General features: G+C 46.7%; 2 protein-coding genes across 17 annotated transcripts in view; one reads left to right on the top strand and one right to left on the bottom strand.

The window, feature by feature from the left end:
- Window positions 1-8653, top strand: part of COL8A1 (collagen type VIII alpha 1 chain) — an 86201-nt gene extending 77548 nt beyond the window's left edge. The window contains exons 4-5 of the mRNA XM_063419952.1: window positions 3076-3391; window positions 5148-8653. Of these exons, the coding sequence (XP_063276022.1) occupies window positions 3079-3391; window positions 5148-7054 (2220 nt within the window). The 5' untranslated portion in view covers window positions 3076-3078 and the 3' untranslated portion in view covers window positions 7055-8653. The remainder of the gene's footprint in view (window positions 1-3075; window positions 3392-5147) is intronic.
- Window positions 8654-9677: 1024 nt separating this feature from the next.
- The window catches only part of ST3GAL6 (ST3 beta-galactoside alpha-2,3-sialyltransferase 6), a 55138-nt gene continuing 41131 nt past the window's right edge, over window positions 9678-23684 (bottom strand). For all 16 annotated transcript variants that reach the window (XM_063419957.1, XM_063419958.1, XM_063419960.1 and 13 more), the window contains 5 exons: window positions 21369-21464; window positions 20810-20996; window positions 19634-19771; window positions 15971-16123; window positions 9678-14348 (listed from right to left, as the gene is read on the bottom strand). In XM_063419957.1, the coding sequence (XP_063276027.1) occupies window positions 14268-14348; window positions 15971-16123; window positions 19634-19771; window positions 20810-20996; window positions 21369-21464 (655 nt within the window). In that variant the 3' untranslated portion in view covers window positions 9678-14267. The remainder of the gene's footprint in view (window positions 14349-15970; window positions 16124-19633; window positions 19772-20809; window positions 20997-21368; window positions 21465-23684) is intronic.

Below are 23684 nucleotides of genomic sequence, written 5' to 3'. Positions count from 1 at the left end.
GCCCCAGACAGCTCCCGAGGCCACAGGGGAGGCTCTGACCTCCTCCCACAAAGATGTCAGCCAAGTCCCATCCAGCCCAAGGTTGTTCAGTAAATAAACCCCCACCTTCCACCTCAGCAAGCCACAGGCACCGGCCCCAGCCAAAATCAATAGATGAGAAGCAATCTGTCATTTCCAGGCCACACTGGTTGGGTTATGGATGAGTCAAAAAGCACTACAGGAAACACAGATGTGGTGAGATCACCTCCTTCTCTGGAGCCTTCCTATCTCTACAAGTCTTGCCTGATCTCCCTCAGAATTTCCATGGACACAGAACCACCTCGTGTTCCTCGTGGCCATGCCTGTTCCAGTGCAGGTGTGTGGTGGACGCTTGGCAGGGCCAGGCCCGCCTGGCGCAAGCAGCAGGAGGCCGAGTTCACCCTGGGCTGCAGGCAGGCTGGTGTCTCCCCGTAGGAAAGTTTTTTCAATTATTTCAAATACCTCCCACTCGCACACAAAGCCCGTGTTTTGTAATAAAAACAAGGAGAAGATCTCATCCAAAGGAATTTTACCTATTTCCCCCTCTATGTATTCCACTGAAGTTCTCTTTTTTAAAAAAACAACCCCCCCCAAACTGGCCACCAGAACAACAAAATAGCCAAGAAACTGATTTAATAACCTCATTCTTCAAAATCCACCTTGCCCTTCATACTAGTAGGTTTCAAAAACAGTCCTGTATCATCCAGTATCTTATAATTTTTTAAGGTTTCACTGCATTTCTCCCTTCATACAGATAATGCTTTTCCTTTGAGAGATGCAGAGAATACTGCAGATTTTCCAGTAACTGGGATTTTCCTTGCCAAGTGGGGCAGACATTACCCTATTCAGCTAGAGAGGCAAAGGTGCTGCAAGTTAATCCTTCTGTGCAGAAAGGAGCAGGAAGGCCAAGAAAGACAAGAAGGGGGACATATCCCTGCCTCTCCCCCCCAAAAAAAAGGTTGCCTAGGGTCCATGTGCGCAGATGAAGCTGCAGTGGGTTAGTTCAGTCTCCACAGCCCGGCCAAGCCACAATAACTGATCATGCACAGGCTGTCCTCCCACTCCAAAGCTCACCATTGAGCTTTCAGCAGAAATACCACGTCCCAAGGCCCTAATCCTCTAGCTCACAGCAGCACAGCCAGCTGTGGGCTAAAAGCCACACTAAACTCACTGGAAGAGAAGCATTTGCTGAAATGCTTTGCTGAACAAGGATGAGCGACTGTGCTTGGGCTTCAGCTGCACTTACAAACTCGTGTACATCTTGGCTCTGGTTTTCTTTGCCACATGGCAGCTGGTTAGGTCCAAGAATTCCTGGGAGGGAAAGTGACTGAAGAAACACAGCTGTGCAACATATGCTCCATCTAGTGTTTATTCATAGTATTTCATTTTCTTAAAAGGTTTGGTTTGCTGTTAACACATATTTCCATCTCTTCTGTAGTTCACATGTCTATATATGATCACTGTTGAAAATAACCTTCTGCTTGTTGTTTCAACTACACCATTTTGTTGTTTCAACTACACCATTTTGATCTAGCCTCCACTTACACCTGCAGTAATGATAATACACAGACTGCCATTTAGAGATTAAATCTCATAGAGCAAAATGAAGGGAAAATGTCCTAGAAGAGCAGCAAGCATTTCCCCAGGTGTTTTGCTAATGCAAAGTGAATGGAAAACTTCAAGCAGGAGCAAAACACAAAACCTGGAGGACACACAAAGGAAAGTATTTCCCCATAAAAGACACTCCCAGACACGGGGGCACAGTGCTGAGCCCCTTTTGCCACAGACTGAGGTATTTTGTCCCCTGTGTTGAGCCAGGCTGCTGGGGAAGGATAGGAAAATAAGCAGGTGGCACAAAGCCCTTGCTGCCTCTTCAGGCCACCCTCATCACACCAGAGCACAGCAGCTGCTGGGAGCAAATCCTTACAAGCAGTTTGGCAAAGCTCTGGAGCACGAATGACCTGGAAATGCATAGGGAATGCAGAAATGACCTCAAAATGAACCCAGGTTGGGTGCAAGGCATCTTTGCATGAGAGAAAAAAGGGACAGTGGGACAGTGGTGACAGCCATCAGGCTTGGCAATTGCCATCTGTATTTAAAAAGGGCACGACTTGCATGGCATGTTTGGTTGTGGGGCAAAATACTCCAACACACAAGAGTCCCTTTTTACCACCTGCTGTCCCCTAACTTGCATTACTTGGGGGAGTTCCCAGTGCCTTATTTGCTGCTCAGCTGATGGTAATGCCCTTAACTGCAAAAAGAAAAGCCAGCAGCAGGTGGGACAAGAAGTCCCAAGCTAATATTCTGATAAAGAAGTAAAAGAAACCAAACCCCATTCTGTTGTGTTAGCTGGACTGGTGAGGGGCTGGGATGGGCTGCCTTGCAATGGACCAGGATCTGCAGTAGGGGAGACCTGTAGAAAATAGTTGAACATTCCCAGAGAAAGGCTGGGGTTGGCTAATCCTGCCTGCAGCAGTGGTGGCCTAAGCAGGCCCACCTCTTCTGGGAGGAGCCCAGCTAAGAGGAGAGCTGGCAAGGACCTGTAGAAACAGACAGCCCTTGGAAACTGCAGCCACAGGGCACAATCCCAGGCACAGATTTAAGCTCAGAAACAGAGCTTTCATTGCTGTGGAAAGCAGAAGGGGCACTGACAACAGAGCTTCCTCAGGCAGAACGCATTTAGGAAATCCCCACATCCCCTGCCTACTCTTCCCCTGTGCCAGAGCTTGCAGCAGAGCTCCCCAAAGCTGTGCTGTGGCACTGACACAGCAAACTGGAGCAGGTCCCTGTGTGGAGTAACCACAGAGGGCACCTCTGGGCTGGCATAAAACTAAATACATAAAAGGGCATTTGCTGTCATAGCACTGCTTGAGTAGAGCCTCAATACCAGACGCAGGCCTGCTGCAGGATATCCTCCAGGGCAGCACACAAACCAGGGCCACTTCGCAGACATTTAGGTCCAGTTTGCTGCAGAAAATGAGAACAGCTCGCCCTAACGGGGAACGCACAACACGAAAAGACATCTGCCAACTGTGTGTTTTGTGGTGCTTTTCCCAGGTGATGGTCATGCTGCTCTTCCCTGTGCAGCTGCTGGCAGTGGCTGCCACTGTTTACCTGGAGCTGGTGAGGTCTGCTCAAGGTGGTGCCTACTATGGGATCAAGCAGCTGCCACCTCAGGTGCCCCAGTACCAACCCCTCGGACAACAAGTACCTCACATGCCGCTGGGCAAAGAGGGCATCCCCATGCAGCACCTGGGCAAGGAGGTGCCCCACATGCCCTATGGGAAGGAGTACCCCCACCTGCCCCAGTACAGGAAGGAGGTGCCGCAGATGCCCATGCTCGGCAAGGACATGGCTCCCAAGAAGGAGAAAGGTAGGTTAGCGTTCCCCTCTCCTCTCCTGCAGGTCCTGGCTGCTGTGCCAGAGCCCTGTTTGCCATGGGGAAATGGAACGTTGGCTGGGCACAGCTTCCTTGTGCCCACAGGACTGCCCACAGGTGGGCAAAACAGGTTCACGGGAGCTGTGGGGCAGCTCAGGGTCACCAGCACAAGACCACAGTGATCCTTGGGGCTGCAGCACAGCCTCAAGCAGCCCTGCCTGCAGTGAGCCCCCAGCACAGCTGTGCTCAGGTGCTGTTCAACTCCAGGAAAAGCCTCGTCATCCCACCCGTTTGCAGGAGACCGCCCAATGGGGTTTCAAACGATGGCCCAGAGTCCTGTTTGGATCTGCTCCCACTCTCAGAGCAACAACCAGACATAAGAACTAAGAGCCCCAAGATTTGAATTTACAGGAACATCACTGTTTTGTCTGAATTTGTCCAGACCCTGTGATTTTGAGGTTTGCAGATAAAAACATACAATTGCTCTTCAGACTCTGGAGTCCTCTTTCTGTAGGTTATTTATGGGTGTGACAGAGGCACTGAAAGTACAGAGGATTAATGCACAAGTCTGCACGTACAAGCACTTTCCCTGTTCAGTTAAGGAAGTTTGGACAGTATTAAGATACTTTAGAAAACAAGAAGTCCAAAATACAAAGGGTGACCAGGAACATCCAGAGTTATAAAATGGTTGTGAGAACCACCAGTGTCTGTGCAACTTCAGACAGGCTGGGTAACTTTGCCTTCCTGAGGCTGCAGCTAACCACATCCTCCACTGACTTCCGAGGGAAATGGAAGATTTCAGGGCCCGTTTCTGGAGCGTCTGAACAAGTACCACTGGCTGTAGTGAAATCAACTTATCTCACGAGGAAAGATTTTTGATGTGCATCAAACACAACATATGCAGAGAGGGAAGGTTTCTGCCTCCCAAAGAACAGTTAATACTCTTGTCCTGAAACCCCGTCTCCTGTCCTTCTCCAAATCTCTCACTTCTTCACACATTTTAGAACAGGAAAGTTTCCACTTAACCCAAAAAGCCTGCAGCTCGAAAAGCAACCAACCCCAGTAGTAACTTCCCCACCCTAACCTGCAACAATAAGTGGTCACATACACAAAAATGTGGGTTTGGACCATACAAACATTCTGCAAAGTGTTTAGAAGAGCCATAACTAGACATGGCTATGCCAAAAAAGCAATACTGATTAAGGCTGCAGGTTTCCAGTAATATTCTAATGGGAAACAAAGCCTTGGGGAAAATACAGACAGACCCTATATATATACTTCTTACCAATACAATCTTTTTTAATTGATCTTGCTAATTTAAGCCCCTCCAGAAAAAGCACTTTTGTGCCAGGATTCCTCCCACAGCACAAGAACACCAAGTTTCCTGCAAAAAACTTCTAAAGGTAGATTGATCTACAGCAACATGGGAAAAAAATGCAGATTTTGCTGTTTAAGATTGTATAGGTAGAAAACACCACCAGAACACAAATAGCTTTTACATATGATGCACAGTAATTGGTTTGTGGAAACAGAAGCATGCATGGAAGTTTGGAGTACGAAAAACAGTAATAACATCCTCTTCATTCTCAACAGCAACCTGTAACTCTCTAGCTGTCTCTGTCTACCACAAAACCGCAAGGCATCATAAAAAGCACGTTCAATTCAAAACTGCTTGTTTTTTGAAGGATGTGATTGCAATGACCTTTTATCTCTCTTTCTCCCCTTTCTTTTTCTTTTCTTCCCAACCCAGAAATTCCCATGCGCAGTCTGAGGGGTGAGCAAGGCCCGCCGGGTGAGCCTGGACCAAGAGGGCCCCCAGGGCCCCCGGGATTACCAGGTCACGGTGTACCAGGAGCCAAAGGAAAACCAGGCCCACAAGGATACCCGGGAATCGGCAAGCCGGGTTTGCCAGGGATGCCAGGAAAGCCAGGGGTCATGGGGCCCCCGGGGCCAAGAGGGGAGATGGGCCCGAAGGGGGAGGTCGGGCCCATGGGGATACCCGGCCCGCAAGGACCGCCAGGGCCGCACGGGCTTCCCGGCATAGGGAAAGCGGGGGCTCCGGGCCTGCAGGGGCAGCCGGGGCCAAAGGGGGAGCCTGGGATGAAGGGGCCGCCGGGAATCCCCGGGATCCCAGGGCCGAAAGGGGAGAAGGGGGTGGGGATCCCGGGCTTGCCGGGTCTGAAGGGTCCGCCGGGGCTGCCTGGTCCCCCCGGCCCCGTGGGGCTGCCGGGGGTCGGCAAACCGGGCATGGTTGGCTTTCCCGGCCCACAGGGACCCGTGGGCAAACCCGGACCCCCGGGGGAGTTGGGGCTGCAGGGGCCTCCAGGGGCCCCCGGGATCCAAGGCCCGCCCGGCCCGCCTGGCATTGGCAAACCAGGCCAGGACGGCATCCCCGGCCAGCCCGGCTTCCCGGGCGGCAAAGGGGAGCAGGGCCTGCCGGGCCTGCCGGGGCCCCCCGGCCTCCCCGGCGTTGGCAAGCCGGGCTTCCCCGGGCCCAAAGGGGAGCGGGGTGTGGGTGGCCTACCCGGCCCCCTGGGGCCGAAGGGGGAGAAGGGGCACGCGGGGCCGCCGGGCATGGGAGGGCCGCCGGGGGAGCCCGGGCAGCCGGGACTGCCGGGCATCATGGGCCCGCCGGGGGCCGCCGGCTTCCCGGGACCCAAAGGGGAGGGCGGTGCCGTAGGGCCACCGGGACCGGTGGGCCCCAAGGGAGAGCCGGGCCTGCAGGGCTTTCCGGGAAAGCCAGGCTTTCCTGGGGAAGTGGGTGGCCCCGGGCTGCGGGGGCTGCCGGGCCCCACAGGACCCAAGGGGGAAGCCGGACTCAAGGGCCTGCCGGGGCTGCCGGGTGTCCCGGGCCTCGTGGGGCCGAAGGGTGAGCCCGGGCTCCCCGGTGCCCAGGGGCTTCAGGGCCCCTCGGGCATCCCGGGCATCGCGGGGCCCAGCGGTCCCATCGGGCCCCCCGGGCTGCCAGGGGCCAAGGGCGAGCCAGGCATGCCCGGGCCGCCCGGCTTCCCCGGGGTAGGCAAACCTGGCGCTGCGGGGCTGCAGGGCCCCCCGGGAAAGCCGGGGGCGCTCGGTCCTCCCGGCCAGCCGGGGCTCCAGGGGCCGCCGGGCCCGCCCGGGCCGCCCGGGCCGCCGGTCATCATCCCGCCCACGCCCCCGGCCGTGGGACAGTATCTGCCTGAGGTGGGGCCGGGCATCGACGGCGTGAAGCCCCCCTACGGCTACAAGGGCAAGAAGGGCAAGGCCGGCGGCGTTGTCTACGAGATGCCCGCGTTCACGGCAGAGCTCCTCACGCCCTTCCCCCGCGTCGGGGTGCCCGTGAAGTTCGACAAGCTCCTGTACAACGGGCGGCAGAACTACAACCCGCAGACCGGCATCTTCACCTGCGAGATCCCCGGCGTCTACTACTTCGCCTACCACGTCCACTGCAAAGGCGCCAACGTGTGGGTGGCGCTGTACAAGAACAACGAGCCGCTCATGTACACCTACGACGAGTACAAGAAGGGCTTCCTGGACCAGGCGTCGGGCAGCGCCGTGGTGCAGCTCATGCACGGGGACAAGGTGTACGTGCAGATGCCATCGGAGCAGGCGGCAGGACTCTATGCCGGGCAGTACGTTCACTCGTCTTTTTCAGGGTATTTATTGTATCCCATGTAAAACAAAGCAAACAGGCACACACACACAAGACACACACAAATTCAAAACCTTTCTCCTCTGCTTCAGACTTTTGTACCACAAAAGATGCATTTTGTGACCATTTTGGACCATCTTGTACAAAAACAAAACGACAACAAATTACAAAGTTTAACAGTATGCACAGCTAGTTATTAAAAAAAAAAGGTTTGAACATATCTAAAGATGTGTATCAGGTTCATAAACAGTTGTTTTGCACCCAAGGGGGACATATTAGCTGTACATTATATATTTCTGCAATGCCATGCTTACTTAATTTCATTCACAGTAATTCAGTACTAAAGTTCAAATCAGTGTATGTCACTCACTCCTGTTGCATTGATCATAGTTATGAGATGAAAAACAGTGACTTAAACCAGAGTAGGTCAGTCTCCAATTATATTAAAAATTTGAGTGGCTTATTTGTCTGGGTGGGGTTTTCTTGGATTTTGACAGCAGGTCTGCCTGACAAGCAAAGGTTCTCTTAGCTGGAGACTTTTATTTCCCTTCCCCTGTAATAAAATAATCCTGCAGGTGTGGGTTTTTTCCTGAACAATTTATTTATGGTGGAAGAGGAATCCCGATGGCACGACCATTCCCCCTGAGCCTTCTCCAGTAGTCATTGGACCTAAAATGTCACCCCTGACTCGAGCAGGCACTGGTTTCACCTCCAAATGCCACAGCACTTGAGGAGTCTCCATTCTCTATGCACACAGCTCCAGCAGATGAGGGTAAATCTCCCCCATTTACTTGTGCCACGTCTTTGAGACATTTTGGGCAACACATAGAAATACTCCAGGGTGGCATAAATTCACTTGGAGTTCTGTGCTTGTACCAAGAACCCATTTGGCTTGTCAGAAGAGACCCCTATTCTGCCACTCAGCAGAAGCTGAATCAGTTTGCTCCGCAATGACTAGGTGGAGCAGAAGTAGCTCTGTTTGCTTAACTGATTTGTTGCTTGAGATCAACCAGTTAACTTTAGCGGCAATACACCAATTTATCCGAGAACTTGGTTCTACCCAAAAGCTGTTTTCCAGTCCTTATTTATGCGTTACCAGTTGTCAAGGAGAACCTGCAGGCCTCGATAGTTCTCTGTTCTTGAGGACAGCAACTTCTGTGCCCGAAGTCTCTGTCTGCTCATCGATGGTGCTAATCTCACTCAGCCCGTGCTCGTGGGTCCCTGCACACGCTGCACTCACCCTCTGCTGCACTAGGGCACAGGCAGGTGCTCATCACTTCCTCCATGGCTTTAGCTGCCGCTACTGCTTTCGATTCAAAAATGAACTAGATTCTTTCATGCAGAACTAAGATTGGATTTAACTGGCATTACCATTATTTAAATGCAGAGTTTAATGCAGTCTAACATTGACTAAGGACTCCAGTGATATAATGTGGTGCTTTATCTCAGAAATTTTACGGAATGGTGGCAGGAATGGACGGACAGTTTACCAGACACTGGTGACTTCGGTATGTTCCCAGAATATATGAGATATGTCAAAAGCAAATAATTTTGTATTTAAAATTTTTGTACTGATTTGAAAAGAAAATATCTTATTAAATACCTTTAAAAATTAACAACCAAAACCCAATTCTGTCTTCATTCAGAACTATCAGAAGGAACATTCACCCTGCTGAATTCATTTTTCAGACCACAAGGGCTCTCTGAAACCACTGACAGCCTGATACAGGGAGGAAAAATTAAGAGATACACCCTTTTCTCTAGTCCTCATCTCCTGGCAAAACATGCTCTGGGCCAGAGAGGGAATGTCCCATTTGGCAGGAGGGCACAAAAGGGTCTAGGGGAATACCAAGAGGAGGGGTTTCCTCGGGGATAGATACTGCTCAGCATGAGCAGCTGGAGAAGGCAGAGGGGCAGCCAAGGAGCCAGCCACAGAGGCTGCTCTAAGGGCTTGTGCTGCCTGAAAAGGCAGAACTGGCTGCCCAGGATGGGAGATGCTGGCTCTCCTGATGTGGCTTCCCCAGCACACCTCACAGACAAGCATTTCCTCCAGGCTAGTGAACTCCTGAACTGCCCATACTGAAAGGAATGCACTGAATGCCTACTGTGCCAGAGAATTGTTATCCAAAGCTCCCTTGGACTCCCAGAAGCCCTCAGCATCTCATTTTTACTGCACAAAGAGGAAACAAATAGTGAGCCAAGTACTGCACTCAGCAGCTCTCACTTTCTATCTAAAGTCATTTGCACTTTCTGGAATTATTTATTGCACACCATCTTCCTCATTCTACATCTCTTATTTTAGCATTCCCCTGACAGTCCACAGTAAGATAAGGAAGATTTAAAAAAAACAACGAAAAATGCAGATCACGGGGATGCTACTCTTAATCTTGTCTGCAAAAAGCATGTCCCAGCTCTGGCCATACTCAGCCTGGAGTTAGCTCTCCAGCCCCAGTACAACTCAGCCCACCTAGGTTCAAAAATATGCAGCTGTTTGCTCTACAGAGCACTAAAGTTTGTTCCAAAACTTGATACCATATCTGACACCACCACTTACATTACTACACACCAGTAATAATGGCCCTGGGCATACCCACACATCCACACTCACACAAAGGGCAGCCAGCCTTGCAAAAATAAGTCTGAGGGCACTGTATTTAACAGTTTATTCACAGGAAAATAATCTCCTTCCATTTGTAGCATTCAAAATTCCACTTGAAACAACTGTAATTCATCAAAATACAGGTGGCACTTTAAAGGCATATAAAACTTAAGACAAACGGCAAATAAAATAAGTATTTCCCAATACCAAAAACGTATGTTGAGCATTGTACGTTCTTAAAAATCAGAGTCCACTTAAAAGTGAGGGTATTTATACTCTCCTCCAGAGCATTACTAAAAAGGGAAGTATGGCATTGGAAACAAGAAGTACCACATGCTAATTAAACACCGAGTTGTGATTCTGGATTATTATCACCTACACAGTCACTGGAAATGTCATTTAGTAACATCTTTTAGGCACTCTCAGATCCATAATTTAGTGCAATAGTCTGTGACTTCCCTTAATGATTACAGCAGAGGAAGAAATAGTTTCCCAACAAAGGAACCTCCTGAAAGGCTGAGCCAAAGAGAGCTTTCAGGCAATGTGTGTCATCCTGCCTCTTCTGTGCATAGTTTGGTATCTTAGAGCTGTGTCTTTCTGACAGTGCAGCACTTTGAGAGGGGTGGCAGATAAAATGCAGAAGCACCTTTGCTGTAAGGTGATGCTGTCTAGAAATTCAGCAGGCTGCCAGAGAACAAGAACAGAGTAAGGAGGAGAAAATCCAACTTCAGATAGAAAAATGATGGGAGACACTGGGGACCTACAGAATTACACCATTATCAGACACAGAATTAAAGCTGGCAGCACCCTGGGATTCAAAACTGGCAGCTTCACTCCTGATATGATAAAAAAAACTGGCTAACTTTTACAGAGATGCTTCAGTGCAGAGATTTCATTTTCAGGAACAGCAAAAAAGGAAGAAGAAAGTCTTAAGAGCAGCCCACACTCAGAAACTATCTAAATATTTGGTGTCAGCATTATTGTTTTATTCTAAAAGCCCCAAGTCAAGTCTTGGATACTGCAAAACCCCTGTGAAAATGTGTGCTCAGACAGAAGAGACACTGTGGGCACTGCTGAGAAACACACTACACACGGGTGCTCGTGTCTGAATGAAGTTAGTGCCAAGGCACGACCTGTCCCCGAAGCAGAGTGGCAGGAATGATGTGCGTGAAGCAGGTGGTGGAACAGGGCTGGTGTACACAGGATCCTACAAAACATTTCGTGGGGAGAAAAATTCATTACTTGGCTCACTGCTTATTACTGAGGAGAAAAGCTACTGGCCTGCAAGCTGGGCTTTCAAAACAAAACACCAAACACACAAAAACCCCTGAACAAACAAAACAAAAACAACAAACAAAACCAAAACAAACAAAATAACCCCACCCCCCTTCCCCCCAAAAAACCAAACAAAACCCCCCATGGTTTATCAGCAGCATCAGCTCTTGGCTTGATCCTGAGGGAACAGGTTTCATTCAAAATGTTACCCAGTCACTCTGGGGCAGTAACAGTGGTGGACTCAACAGCCCTGGCAGGAGCATAGAAGTGAGAGAAAAATATCCCTGGAAATACTGCTTAATTTGAAAAATAAGTCAGTCATACAATGGGAAGGCTTATTAGGATATAAAAAGAAACAGCTGATAGAGATAAATGCTTAGAGAACATATTCAATTCATGGAGAACACCAAACATTGTTTTAAAAACCCAGTATTTTAGGGAGATCAAAAAGCTGATGTGGCAAAAGTAAAAAATACTAAAGGGATTTTTTTTAAGTACAAAGAGTTTGGGAGACACCATTTGTTTGACATGAAGCTGCCTTTTTTTTTTTCCCTCATTATTTTGTTTGTTCTGGTACAGCTAGAATCCAAATCCCATCCTCCCACAAAAATCAGAAAAGCTACTAGAAAAATTTGAGAAGGAATCAGTTTAGATTTGTGGGAAGAGTATCTCTGGAGGTGAAAAAAAGCAGGGAAATAACCACATTTTCAAAAGCTCCCTACCCACTCCTGGAAGTGGAGACAGGGGTGGAGAAGCAGAGGGATGCAGCCTGCACCATCACAAGAACTCTCCCCACAGTGTCTGGAACAAACTCAACAGCTCTCCTGGAAAAAAATCCTCCTGGACTGCATCCTGCAAGCCGTTCCATGGATGCAGCTGGAAAGTGGCAGCAGCCATTGGGAGAGCAAGGGGCCCCAGCTCTGGAAGCAGCTGCAGATTTTGAGGGTGAAGGGGCAGCTCCCCCCTTCTGCCAGCCTTGGCTGCCAACACAGTCTAAGACCTGCCAGGGGCTCCTCCACAACAAGAGCTTGGAGAACCAAGCTTTGCTGTGTCTGCAAAAAGCTTTGCCACAGCAGCTTCTTCAGGTGGAATTACTGCTGCCAGGAGTTTAAATCACTGTAGGTCTGAGGCTGCAGAATCACACACAAACCTTTTCATTAACTGAAATAACCAGGAGAAATAAATGCTGGAAGAGACAAAGACAATACTGTTGCTACTTTCTTAAGTGAAACCCCACCTGTTTGTGCTCAGATTTTCAAGCAAAGACCTCTTCAAAATTTCAGGAAAAAATAAATACAAAAAAATTAAGAGCCCTTCTGCCAGCTGGAAAAGAAATTGTGATTTCCTCGATTTCCACCACCAGAGTCACCTGTTGCAGTGCCCCAGGACCTCCCACACGCTCCCCTCTCCTCACACTCCCACCTGCCAGCCTGCACACAGCTGGAGTGCAGCTGGCAAGGGACACCATAGCACACCCTGTGCCTTGCTGGGACGCTCCTCCATCCTTCCCCACCCCATACCACAGATTTTTCTGACATCCCGAGTTATTTCAGGTATGTCCAGCTTGCCTGGAACACACCAAAGCTCAGGAATCACTGGGTGAAAACACGAGCCTCCTCTCCTTCAGCTGTGGCGCCTCTCCAGACCATACTGCCCTCTCAATTCCCAAATGGCAGAGCCAAGGAGCTAAAGCTGGAAATGAGAACTGTGGGAAGGTGTGTGTTTGGTTATTTTAAAACACCTACTGCACTCCACAGGAAAGATGACTCTTTGGTTACTTCAATGGTTATTCCTCTACATAGCTGCAGCAAAATAAACCCTGTTCAGTACTCTTGCAATCCTCAGCTTCTGAAAATAACCAATACCATGGTTTATGTTCATATTGCGATTGTTTGCATTACTCCTAAATATACTCACTCTATGTAATTTTATTTAAAAGCAACAACGGTACTCCTACCAACTTCCAAGACTTTTTTAAAGTGGACTTCTTTGTGCTTTCTTCAGCTGTGATTGATAAGGATAACTGCAAAATCTTCCAGAAATTCTACCATAATTAAAATAAAAACTTTATATAGATGTCCTGTGAGAGCGCTGGAACAGCACATTGTTCTTTAACAGTTGTCAAGTGCCTTCCCAGGCAGATTTCATTTATTCACAGGCTTGTCAGAGACAAACCAATACAGGAAACAAACATCTCATTAAATATTTCAATTAAAATCTCGAGTATGTTCCCACTGTTAAATGATTTAGTTCAGCCACACACTTCAAACTTAAATATCAAGACAGAAGAGGTAAACAGATGCCAAATGATAATTCAGCTGAGGTACATTCTAGATATTCCCTACCACACTCTACTGCCAAAAATGGGAGTATTCCTGCTTGTATTGATGCATTACAGCATCTGAGGAAGGAGGTTGTCCTCGTTTGGAAAAATCCACCTGTTTTTGAGGAGCAAACAAAAAAGTACATGAGATCCTGTCCTAGAGAACTAGGACTCCAACAAACATTGACTCTAAACTCAGGCATGAACATCTCTGTCCAAGCTTGTGTTTCTGTTGTGGTCTGGGGGATGACACACAGGTACTTTGGACAGCTCTTCAGTCTTCACACTGCCTCTTCTTTTAAGTCAAGTCAGCAACTGTAAAATTTACTGGATGCACAGCACAGGGAGTATGATTTTTCCATAAAATGAGTACAACACAAGCGTTGTCAACATCAGCATCTCCACAAACCAGACACAGGGTCTTCACCTTTGGCAAAGGCCAGCAGAAGTTCAGAGCTGATGGTCAGTGCAGAAGCTGTGGCTGCTTGGCTGAAGGTGGACATCCTCTCCTCAGGAGTATGGCAGAGCAAAACCTGTGCAATCTGTACGTTCCCCCTTCTCCAAAACACACAGTAATGATTTAGATGCATAGTTCATAGTTTTAAAGCCATTTTCATACAACAGGACAGATAGTCACGACTTTACATCCACCTACTGATTGAACACTGGTCATCTCAGTCTCCTGACAGTAGAACTCTTTTGGAGGACACCAGAAACAGAAGTATTCCAGAGAATTCATCATTTGGAAAGAGTTCTCACTGATAAGTAAGTGATGCGCATCACATTTTTATATATCCCTGATACTTTCAGTTGAAAGTTTCATGGTTTTTCCACTATTAAATAGCTTCACAGAAATTCAGTTAACTCTGTTTGCAATAGTCCATTACCCTCAGGCTTAGAAGCTTTTGCTTTGATGAGGTTTCTGGACTCCTTTAAACAGTAAACAGTTATGCTGCACTTAAAAAATAAAAATGTCATACAAAAAATAAAAATTTTCAAATCTTGAAAATAGTGATTGTTTTTTGTATTTTCCATTCAGCTTTCACGTCAAATTGACCACAAAGTTCTTGTCTATTAGCTTCTTCAAAAAATTCTGCTCGGCCGTTATGTTGTGGTATTCATTCTAAAGAGATGTGAGGGAATAATAATTAATTAATTATAAAAACAAATTATAACCAGCAGCATCACTTGGCTGTTCCTGTCTATTGTCTGAGACACTTGGAAGATGCTAAGAACAGAAAAGGTCTGGGGAAATGACTTCTTCGCAAAGGCTTTAACACAGTTTCCCAAAAAATCAGGTTGCTCAAGACTAGGTTAGATATTTCCATAAAGACACAACCAAAAAGGATGATCCTTTTGTGACAGGAACGGGTGAGATGTGGTCTCACAGAAATCCTTCTGTAATAAACTCTCCCACCTCTCTGCCCTGCTTATTCAGAACAGCAGCTGTGCAACCACATTTTCTGACTGCACAAGCACTCAGAGAACAAGCAATCCTCAAAGCTCAGTGCAGGTGCTTGAAAAGCCCAGCAGGCACTTGTGGTTCAGATGCACCCTGCCAATTGGGTCCAGCAAGCCCAAACCAACCCATCTTCTGTGCTGTACCCAGGTCCTGGACACACAGGAGACCACTAAGGTTAGTGGGGGACACCACAAGGAAAGTAAATTTACTGAAGACACTGAATCCTGTAAATTCAAATTAATAGAATACGAATACTGCATAAAAGATGATACAGATTTAGTATGGTATTTGCAATTTACTGCCACTAGAGAACTAACACGAACATTTTTGTTTAATAGATTGTTTTTTAAAGTTTCAAGACTTTAGGAAACTTATGGATGTCTATTCGACTAATGATCAACCTTACTCAAACTTGGTACATATTGCAAAAAGGCAAGGCAAGTTCAGTGTCAGAGGAAAATTATCTCAGAACAGCAGGCATCAAGGAGTTCTGAGAGAAACACGAAAGCCTCCTATGGGCATTGTCTCTACCGTTCCTCTTCAGCAAATGGAAGAGGAGGAAAATGGTATCCACATGCTCTGGGCAAATGGAAGGGCCAAGACAGGGTTGCTTGAAACACAGATATGAAGGCAACTGAATAGAGGGGCAGAGACATACAAGAAAACAGAGGGGTAGCCTTAGCAGAGCAGCAGGGAGGAGAAGCTGATTTTTCCAGCCTCCTGCTGAGTTGTGGCTTCCCCCTCCTGAAAGCAGTTCCTTCCTACCCTTTCCACTCGCCTCCAGGAGCTGCTTTTCTTTTCTACTTTCAGTTTCCAACATTCAGTTCTTTTCCTATGCAAGACCTATACAAGTACCTAGGTCTAAACTCCTTCCATTCCCCTTTGCTCTTTTGTCTTCTAAGGAGTTTGACAGCTATCACATACAGTACAAGTAGGTGCCAAGAAAAAGGGAACACAAACAGGAGCAACACTGCTCCATCAGTGTGTGCTGACACTGCTAACAAAGACATCTCTAGGACAAGAGCTGTGCAGCCTAAGGAAAACACCAGGACACAACACAAATGGGCATCTCATGCAGACATTGCAGAATATGGTACAGCACAAGGGACACAAAGATGAGTATCTACGTTTTTCAGAAACAACAGCAGACAGGAAGAGATTCAAGCAGCTGAACCAGGAGAAGGTGGGAGGCCCTTCTGACCTGCAATCCACACTTCTGTCTGTATTGAATTGCCTTCCAGTTACCAGCTCTATTTCTCTCAGAACAAACAAGTGTTGGTTACCTGCATCATCTGAGACATGGTTTCATTGCCATAGTAGTGCAAAGAACTATTTCTGTTGGTGAAGTCGTACTTGAAGCCTGCCAGGTGGACTTCATGGCAAATGTGAAATGCCAGTGTAATGGCAATGAGCCCTGTTGTTGGATGCTTGGGTTTCTGCAACAAAACACAAGGAGAACACACACATAAATACCAGGCAGCCTGATGGGAACAGCAAACTGAAGAGCAGAGACAAGGGAAGTCAGGCAGCCGGGGTCTTCCACAGGTGCTTGGTTTCACAGGCTGATCCCCTCTGGTCTCTAAAGGAATAAGGTAGTGCCCCCACAGGTCTCCCATGACCAGGGTGTCTGTCTTGTCAGCCCTCCCTGGATTCCTTGGTTTCTAGTGAGGGCTGAGCCCACAGTGTAGCCCTTCCCTCCACAGAGGCATCAGGCAGGTCTCCCCATTGCTCTGCTCAGCTACCTTCATAAAACTGGGTAGGCTTCACTAGAAAATGATTTACAACTCCCTCAAATTTGACTGAATTGTGAGATGTGTTCAGAAGCTTCTAGACGATGGAGACCCAGGTGAACAGAACATGATATGCCCAAATTTTCACAGTAGCAAACCAAAAAAGCATGAAGGCTACCGTGACGCAAATCTGACTGAATTTGCATTTCTTCAAAGCAGGGCAATTCCTGAAGAATTTTGCTTTAGACCTTCCCCCGCTATCCCCATTAGGAGAAACAAAACTGTAAATAAAATTATTTCTCCCCACAGTAAGTTCAGAAGTAAACGCAATGTAAAATGAAGAGCATGTCATAAAGAGGTTTTAACTGTGCAAAATTAAGAACACCTAACCAAAAGGCAGCACTTCTCACAAAAGCACAGAACTCCATGCAGCCATCTGCCCTGTCCTGTGTTTAGACACAGGACTTCTTTAGTAGCAGCAGAGGCTAATATGAACTGGGGAAGTAAATGCAGATTTTTTTAGATAGGTATGAACTCATTGATTTGACCAAGATGAAGCTAAGGTGAAAAAGTGTCCCCAGAAATGGACAAAACATTCAGGCACCAATACCCTTCTTAGCTACAGTTAGATTTTTCTCAGAGAACAAATGAGCTATATGCTCTCAGTAGCTGCAGTCCAACGTCAAACTGAGCACAAAACCACGGGCTTTTGTTTGAACTCTGACCAAAGGCTCAGTTTGTCTCTGAAAAAGAAGCAGACAAACCAGTACTAGACAACTCTGTGCACAGAAAAGGCAGATGCACTCCACGTATTTCTTTGTGACAACACATCATATGACAACACAAAAAGTCCCCAGGAAGAAGTTACTATTCTCAGCTCTTTCAAGGCTAACTGAAGTCACAGAAATGAACTATCACCTTTTATGGGATTTTTTTTGGTACCTTTGTGCAACTCTTGGAGTATTACAGAAATAGTATCTGCTTAAAATGTGCACTATGCCCAAGGCTCCTGCCAGTTAGCAAAATCACCTTCTGCCCTAGGGGCCCAACATCATAAACTTAGTGGTAACTCTGTTGTAACATCCATACTAAACAGGACCCCAAAACTGTGGCAGGAATGCTATGTGTCAGGATTAGTGCTATTTGGAAATTTCAGGAATATCTCAGGTTGCCACTAGCTCTGTTCACCTTCAGCTGTCATAAAATTCACCTCAAAAGGATGTAATTTAAAAACCGCTACTTTTAAAATGTACTATCATGTAATATCCAGATATCCTTGGCCTGTAATTAAATATTTTCAGCCTACTTAATGGGAATAGGCATATATAATAGGCAATAGCCCTGGAATGACTCCACTACACTTTCAGAGTTTAGTGGTGCTGAGGCAACACATCCGGTTTTATTCCTGGCTCTAACAGTCGGAAATGCTCGCTGGCTGTGGCCTGATGTGCTCACTGGGGACGTGAGACTGGTTTAATGGAAAAGGCAGGGACAGCAGGGAAGCAGCACTGGTCACTGGCATCTCCTGCAGGCAGAGGGGGCTGAAGCACAGGACACCAAGGCAGCACCAGCCCTCCCCAGGGACAAGCAGTGGCACAGAGGGCCCGGGTGAGAGACCTGCCTGCCCACGGGGGCCCCTGGTGTGACCTGCAGCTCAACCCAGCTGTGCCAGGGCTGCTGCAGATGTGCAGGGGGCTGCTGCAGATGTGCAGGGGGCCGCTGCAGGCGTGCAGGGGGCCAGGCACGGCCCACCTCCGAGATGGGAGGAAAAGGGAGGAAGAGCACGCTTGAGATGGATGATTGCTGCGCAGGGGTGAGGGACTGCAAAACCCCCGGCACGCAGCAGGGAGGATACATACGGAGGCAGCAGGAGGGGACTCTAGGCATGGTGACACTAACCCAGCTCTGTGCAGGGGCACCCAAAGGCAGGAGAGGAGCAAAGGGTGACCAAGGGGCCTGTGCCTCTGCACCAGCTGACACCACGCACAACTCTCTGACTCACTGACAGCACTGCTTTAAATGTCTACTTCCACTGAGAGGGGAACCCCAGAAGAGTCAGGAGGGATTTCTGAATGCATGGAGGTCACGCCTGTGCTGTGGCCATTTAGGAGATGAGTCAGGCATCCCATTACTGTGCTGCTTTCTTGCCACCCTTGGCTGAAAGGCTGAAATGCCACAGAGGCCCAAGCAAGCACATAGCCAAAATGGCTATTCCAGTTTGAGAGTCAATAAGGGAGAAAAAAGCCACTCCTAGGCTCAGGAAACAAAAAGAAATTTTAGAAAGAGGTACAGAACCTACTGCCCTGCCATCCCTTCGAATATTAGAAAGAGTAAACCAGAAAAAAATTGTGGCAGATACTCCACAGCCTGTCAGACATTTCCACACGTGTCAGCTGGGTGGTGGTGGTGAACTGGGGATGTCACCCTAGGGAACTGCCTCTGTGCAAAACAGCACATGGTTGATCCTGCCTGCACAAGGGAGGTCCCCAGATTGAAGTTTCACCTTTCATCAAAAACATTTTTCAGTCAAGAACTGCCAATTAAAATGTATTTTTATGTCCAAATTGCTGGTCAGCTCATTACAATGCTTGGCCTCAAATCAATAAGCACAACCATGCTGCCAGACACTCATCATTAGCACAGGGCTGGAATGTCCTCTGTATTCCCTAGTCCCTCCCCAGCCCCAGGAGGGTGAAATAGCTGCAGAGTTAGAATTACCAGTTTGCTGGGGGTTTGGGGGGTGGGGGGGTGGGTTTGGTGCGGGATATTTTTGGTGTTTTGGTGGAGGTTTAATTGTTTGTTTGGGGTTTTTTGTCTGTTTGTTGTTTTATGTGTCTTGGGTTTTTTAAAGAAGAACACCCAATATTCAGTAGTTCAAGACTACCTGTTATTTCTAGAAGCTCTTTGGATCTGTCATGCTGCATGTACCTGCCTGTCTTCCTCAGCTTTGTTAAAAGCATTTTGTCTGTCTAGAACACAGCCTCATTTCATACCAATTACAGAACCCATAAAAGGGTACTTCTGGCACACAAGGCTAGACACTCTCTCTCTGGGTTCCATTTTCCCATCTTTTTTAAGCACCATCTAAATGGCAAACTACTTTAATGCAAACCTAAAAGGTTTTCTACATTACAGTCTACTGTAATAAAGATATAATTGCCTCTAAATACACACTTGGTCGCACAAAACTAGAAGGGACAAAAGAAACAAGCATACCTCCTTCTTAGGAAACCTTGTTGGGAAATGAAGCCACTCATAAGCAGTTTTCCTGGTGATGCTGGGATCGAGAATCCTGATTTGACTCGATTTGTAGATCATGTTCAGAGCGGGTTTCTTCCAAAAGCCCTTCGCACTCTGTGGCAGCCAAGTAAACACACATTTTTAACAACTAAAACCAGTTGAATTTAGTTTTGTAGCAACTCTAACTAGCATAATCTCCAAGGGCATGAGGTTAAAGAAAAGTGCTGAATCTCCCTAAGTTCAAAAACACCTGCTCCTGCAGCAGGATAACCCAGTGCTGCAGCAGTGGCCAGCTGGCTGGGAACAGCTTTGCACAGAGGTCCCTGATGGACAACATGGAGCAACAATATGCCCTGGAGGCAATAAAGGCTCACTGTGTGCTGGCCACGTTAGGAAGAGCACAGGCAACAGGCAGACAGAAGTTGTTAGCATTCTCTCAAGTACTGTGCCCTCCCCGCAGCCCCACAAATGCTGTGTTGGGCTCCGCTCTGTGCAGGAGTGTCCAACAGCAGAAGGTCACTGCAACAGCCAAGAGCTCACAGCAAACAAAAAGGGTCTGAGCAGGCTGGGTTTGTTCAGCCCATCTTCAACTGTCTGGAAGGGGTTAACAAAGATGAGATCACATTCTTCTCAGAGGAACACAGAGAAAGGACAAGGAGAAATTCTCTCCTGTGAGTGTGCTGAAGCACTGAAATGGAGTTTGTAAAAATATCCTTGGAAATACTCAAAATTTACTTGGACAATGCCTTGAGAACCTGGTATGGCTTTAAACATGGCCCTTAATGAAGAAGATTCAGAAAGATTTTGGACCTGAAAGAGGTCACTTTTAACATTATTCTGCAATTCCTGCAAGTGTGCAGGGTAAAATAATTTGAGAAATGTCTGGAGCATACATGTTAAAATACCAAACAACACTAGGGAGAGGATAAAAATACATTTCCCAGAAGTAAACTGCTTTGTGGTGAGGAACTGATCAAATATGTGCATTAGAAAGAAGACAAAGCATTTATGGAAGAGGGATATTAAATAAACTGACTAGGAGGAGATCCAGAGCTCCTCTCAGCTGGGAGGACTACAGTTAAAAGCGAACATGTATTTCACAGAAGAGATTTGTGGCGAGACGAGCCAAGGCACATGAATAATTGAACTCACTACTTTCTGACCACCAAGTATCTCCCAAAGCCACTTCAAGTCCCGTGGTTTGAAGACGATGAGAACAACAGTGGTGTTAGGGTCGTAGTGGATGGGATCGGAGAAGATGGATTCCGGGTAAGAAAGGCGGAAGGTCGTCCTCCTCCCGACATCCTCCTCGTACCCGATCACAGGGCCGCTGTTCATTCTGCAGAGCACAGACACATCAGGGACTGCCCCACCCGTGCTCCTGCTCCTGCTGTCACTGGTCTGCAGGACAGACACAGTGTCTGGGTACAGGGAAGTTCAGCAGCCCAGCATTTACGTGTCACGTTACACAGCAGAGGAGCAATTACCAGGTGCACTCACCCTCTGAACTCAGAGGGACCAGGCACACACGGGAACTTGGCCAAGGTGGCTCAGAACACAATCACACAACTGCTTATCATGTGTCAGTCGAGCAGAAAGCGAGCCTTCTGATTTGGCTCCAGCAAAGACACTAGAGATGGGCAGAGAGAGTCCCTGGCCTTGGAGAACTGCCCACTGCTCCGTGTACACAAAATGAAGAGATGGCATTTACCTTATTATGACATCATAGGAGTCAATTTTCTCTCCTAAGGTCTTATTTCGAAGTACTCCGCCATTACCGACCACAACACACCGCCGACAGGCAACGCTGTGGAACAAAGGGAACTTTTAACATTCGTGACTTCCCTGGCTTCATATTCTTATTGATACTTCTGTATGTCAACTGGCTTATTTTCCAAGTGAGGTCCTGTATCTTTTACAGCCCTTGGCCCTTAAAAAGCAGATTCAATCCTGTATCACGTACTGTGGCTGCTTTAAAAAAGAAAAAAAGGCCCTGTTTCAAGGCAGCCTGTTCCAAGACAAAGTCGTAATTGCCTTCCATCTTGTGAAACTCTTTTTACACATCTCCTTTTTCTAGTGGTCTGCTGTTTAAGATCATCTGACCAGCTGGTGATATGGGTGCCATTTGATAAATTATCCTCCACAGTCCTTCAAAACTTGTCCCTACCCGGAAAAGCTATTATATGAATATATCAACATTAAGGTGTTTCCGCAATATTATACAACATCAAATCTCCAACACAAGCTAAAGCATCAAAATTTATGTTCACAATACACCTTACAGGTCTATGAACTATATGTGAAAAATCTTAGCCCAATAACATATGACAGCTTTCCAAATGAATATGACGTGGACTTTTCTCCCTCTACCTATAAGGTGCTGTCTAAAGTTTAAACAAGTGACCTGCATCCTGTCATGATGTAACAAGATGGAGATTCCTTGATTAGAAGCTGCATTCTCATATGACCAGATTCAAATTAGACAGCATTACTAAGAATATAAAATACTATGTGCTAAAAAATAAGATGTTATACTACATCAAAACAGTAATTTCGAATTTACAATACATTCAGAGATAAAAAGCACCCAAAATAGGTATTATGGAAATGCTAAACTTATGAAAGTAAATTCTAAGGGTAAGATTTTCAAAGTTATCACAAGTTCTCACGGTTCATATTTAGCTTTTTACCATCTTGTTTCAACGCTAGTAAAACATGTTGAAAAAAGTACGGGGAGCTCACAAACAGGCTTGTTCGTTTTTTACTCAAGAAATTTTGCCTTTTTAGGGAAAGTTTAAATCAAACATTAAGACTGTAAACTCCTTTCAGAATAAGCACATCAATTTTTTTTGTTGCAAAAATGCCTCTTTGTTTAGAGCAAAAGCCATTCAATTTGGTTGCAGCAGGAACAATGAGAAAATAAAAACATTGGTATTTTCTTCAGACACAAGCAGGCTCACAGTTTACAGAGGATGAGTCACCTCACAGTAACACCCCACTCCTTTGGTTCTTTCTTCAAGTCAGAAAAAGGCTCTATGTCACTTCTTGCTCCAGGTTCAGGACACCAAAACCACCAAAACCCAAATCCCACTATAACTTATTGAATTCTCAGCACGGCACTTCATGCAGACTAATTATAACTTCTTTCTCCTCAAACAGTCCAACCTGTTTTTTCAGCTGAGAGTTATTATTCAACATCAATGAAAACAGGCAGATCCAGCCAAGACTGAGCAACAGCTCCATGTACAAAGCAGTTCCCTGAATTTCCTACAGAATTAACATCTGCAGAGATAGCTGCCTTTAAATATATGCATGTATATGCATACACACACACAGATGTATGCATGTATAAAAAACCAGAGCTCTTAATGCAGCTTCCAGGGTTGGGCAACATGAAAAAAGCTGATACACCTTTCTCTACTGTTTCCTGAACAGCTTAGTAGATGGCAAGCATTCATAAAAAGACTTCCAGCTGATACCAGAACTCGTATGACCTGGCATTCCAAAAATCAGAGGGGTGAAAACCTGTTATACCATCCTGTCCGCAGTACACTCATTCCCTCCACACCTCTACGCCCCTTCCCTCTCTACTCCTTTTGCCCATTCATTTTCCATTTAATTTTTCTATCTAGTTTGAAAGTATCTTAAGAAAGCAGGCTGATGAATATATGCCTCTTACAATTTACAGCACAAGTAAGAAAGCAGAAGTTGCCCTCTTCCTGAATTACACCTTGTTGCTTACAGCTACAGCTTAGAACTCAAAGTAAGGAAGGAAAAGGGAAAACTGGATGAAAAATGTGATCAGTAAGTGATGAAGGTGAAGAGAGGGGCAAAAGGCACAAGATTAGCATATGGTTGTATTAATGTGTCCTGGCATTTACTTTGAGGAGTAGCTACTTTTTCTGTTCCTTGTAAATGAACTTAAAGTAATTCCTTATTGCATACCTTTCAACTTTTGGAAGAGGTGATTTAAGATACTTGTCCATTAAGTTAGTATCTAGCAATGAAATAATGCCTCCCACTCTAG

Source organism: Prinia subflava, chromosome 28, assembly GCF_021018805.1.
Source record: "Prinia subflava isolate CZ2003 ecotype Zambia chromosome 28, Cam_Psub_1.2, whole genome shotgun sequence".
In the NCBI taxonomy this organism is placed as follows: Eukaryota; Metazoa; Chordata; class Aves; order Passeriformes; family Cisticolidae; genus Prinia; species Prinia subflava.
Note: the sequence above shows the minus strand (reverse complement) of the source record. Positions and strands in the feature narration are given on the sequence as shown.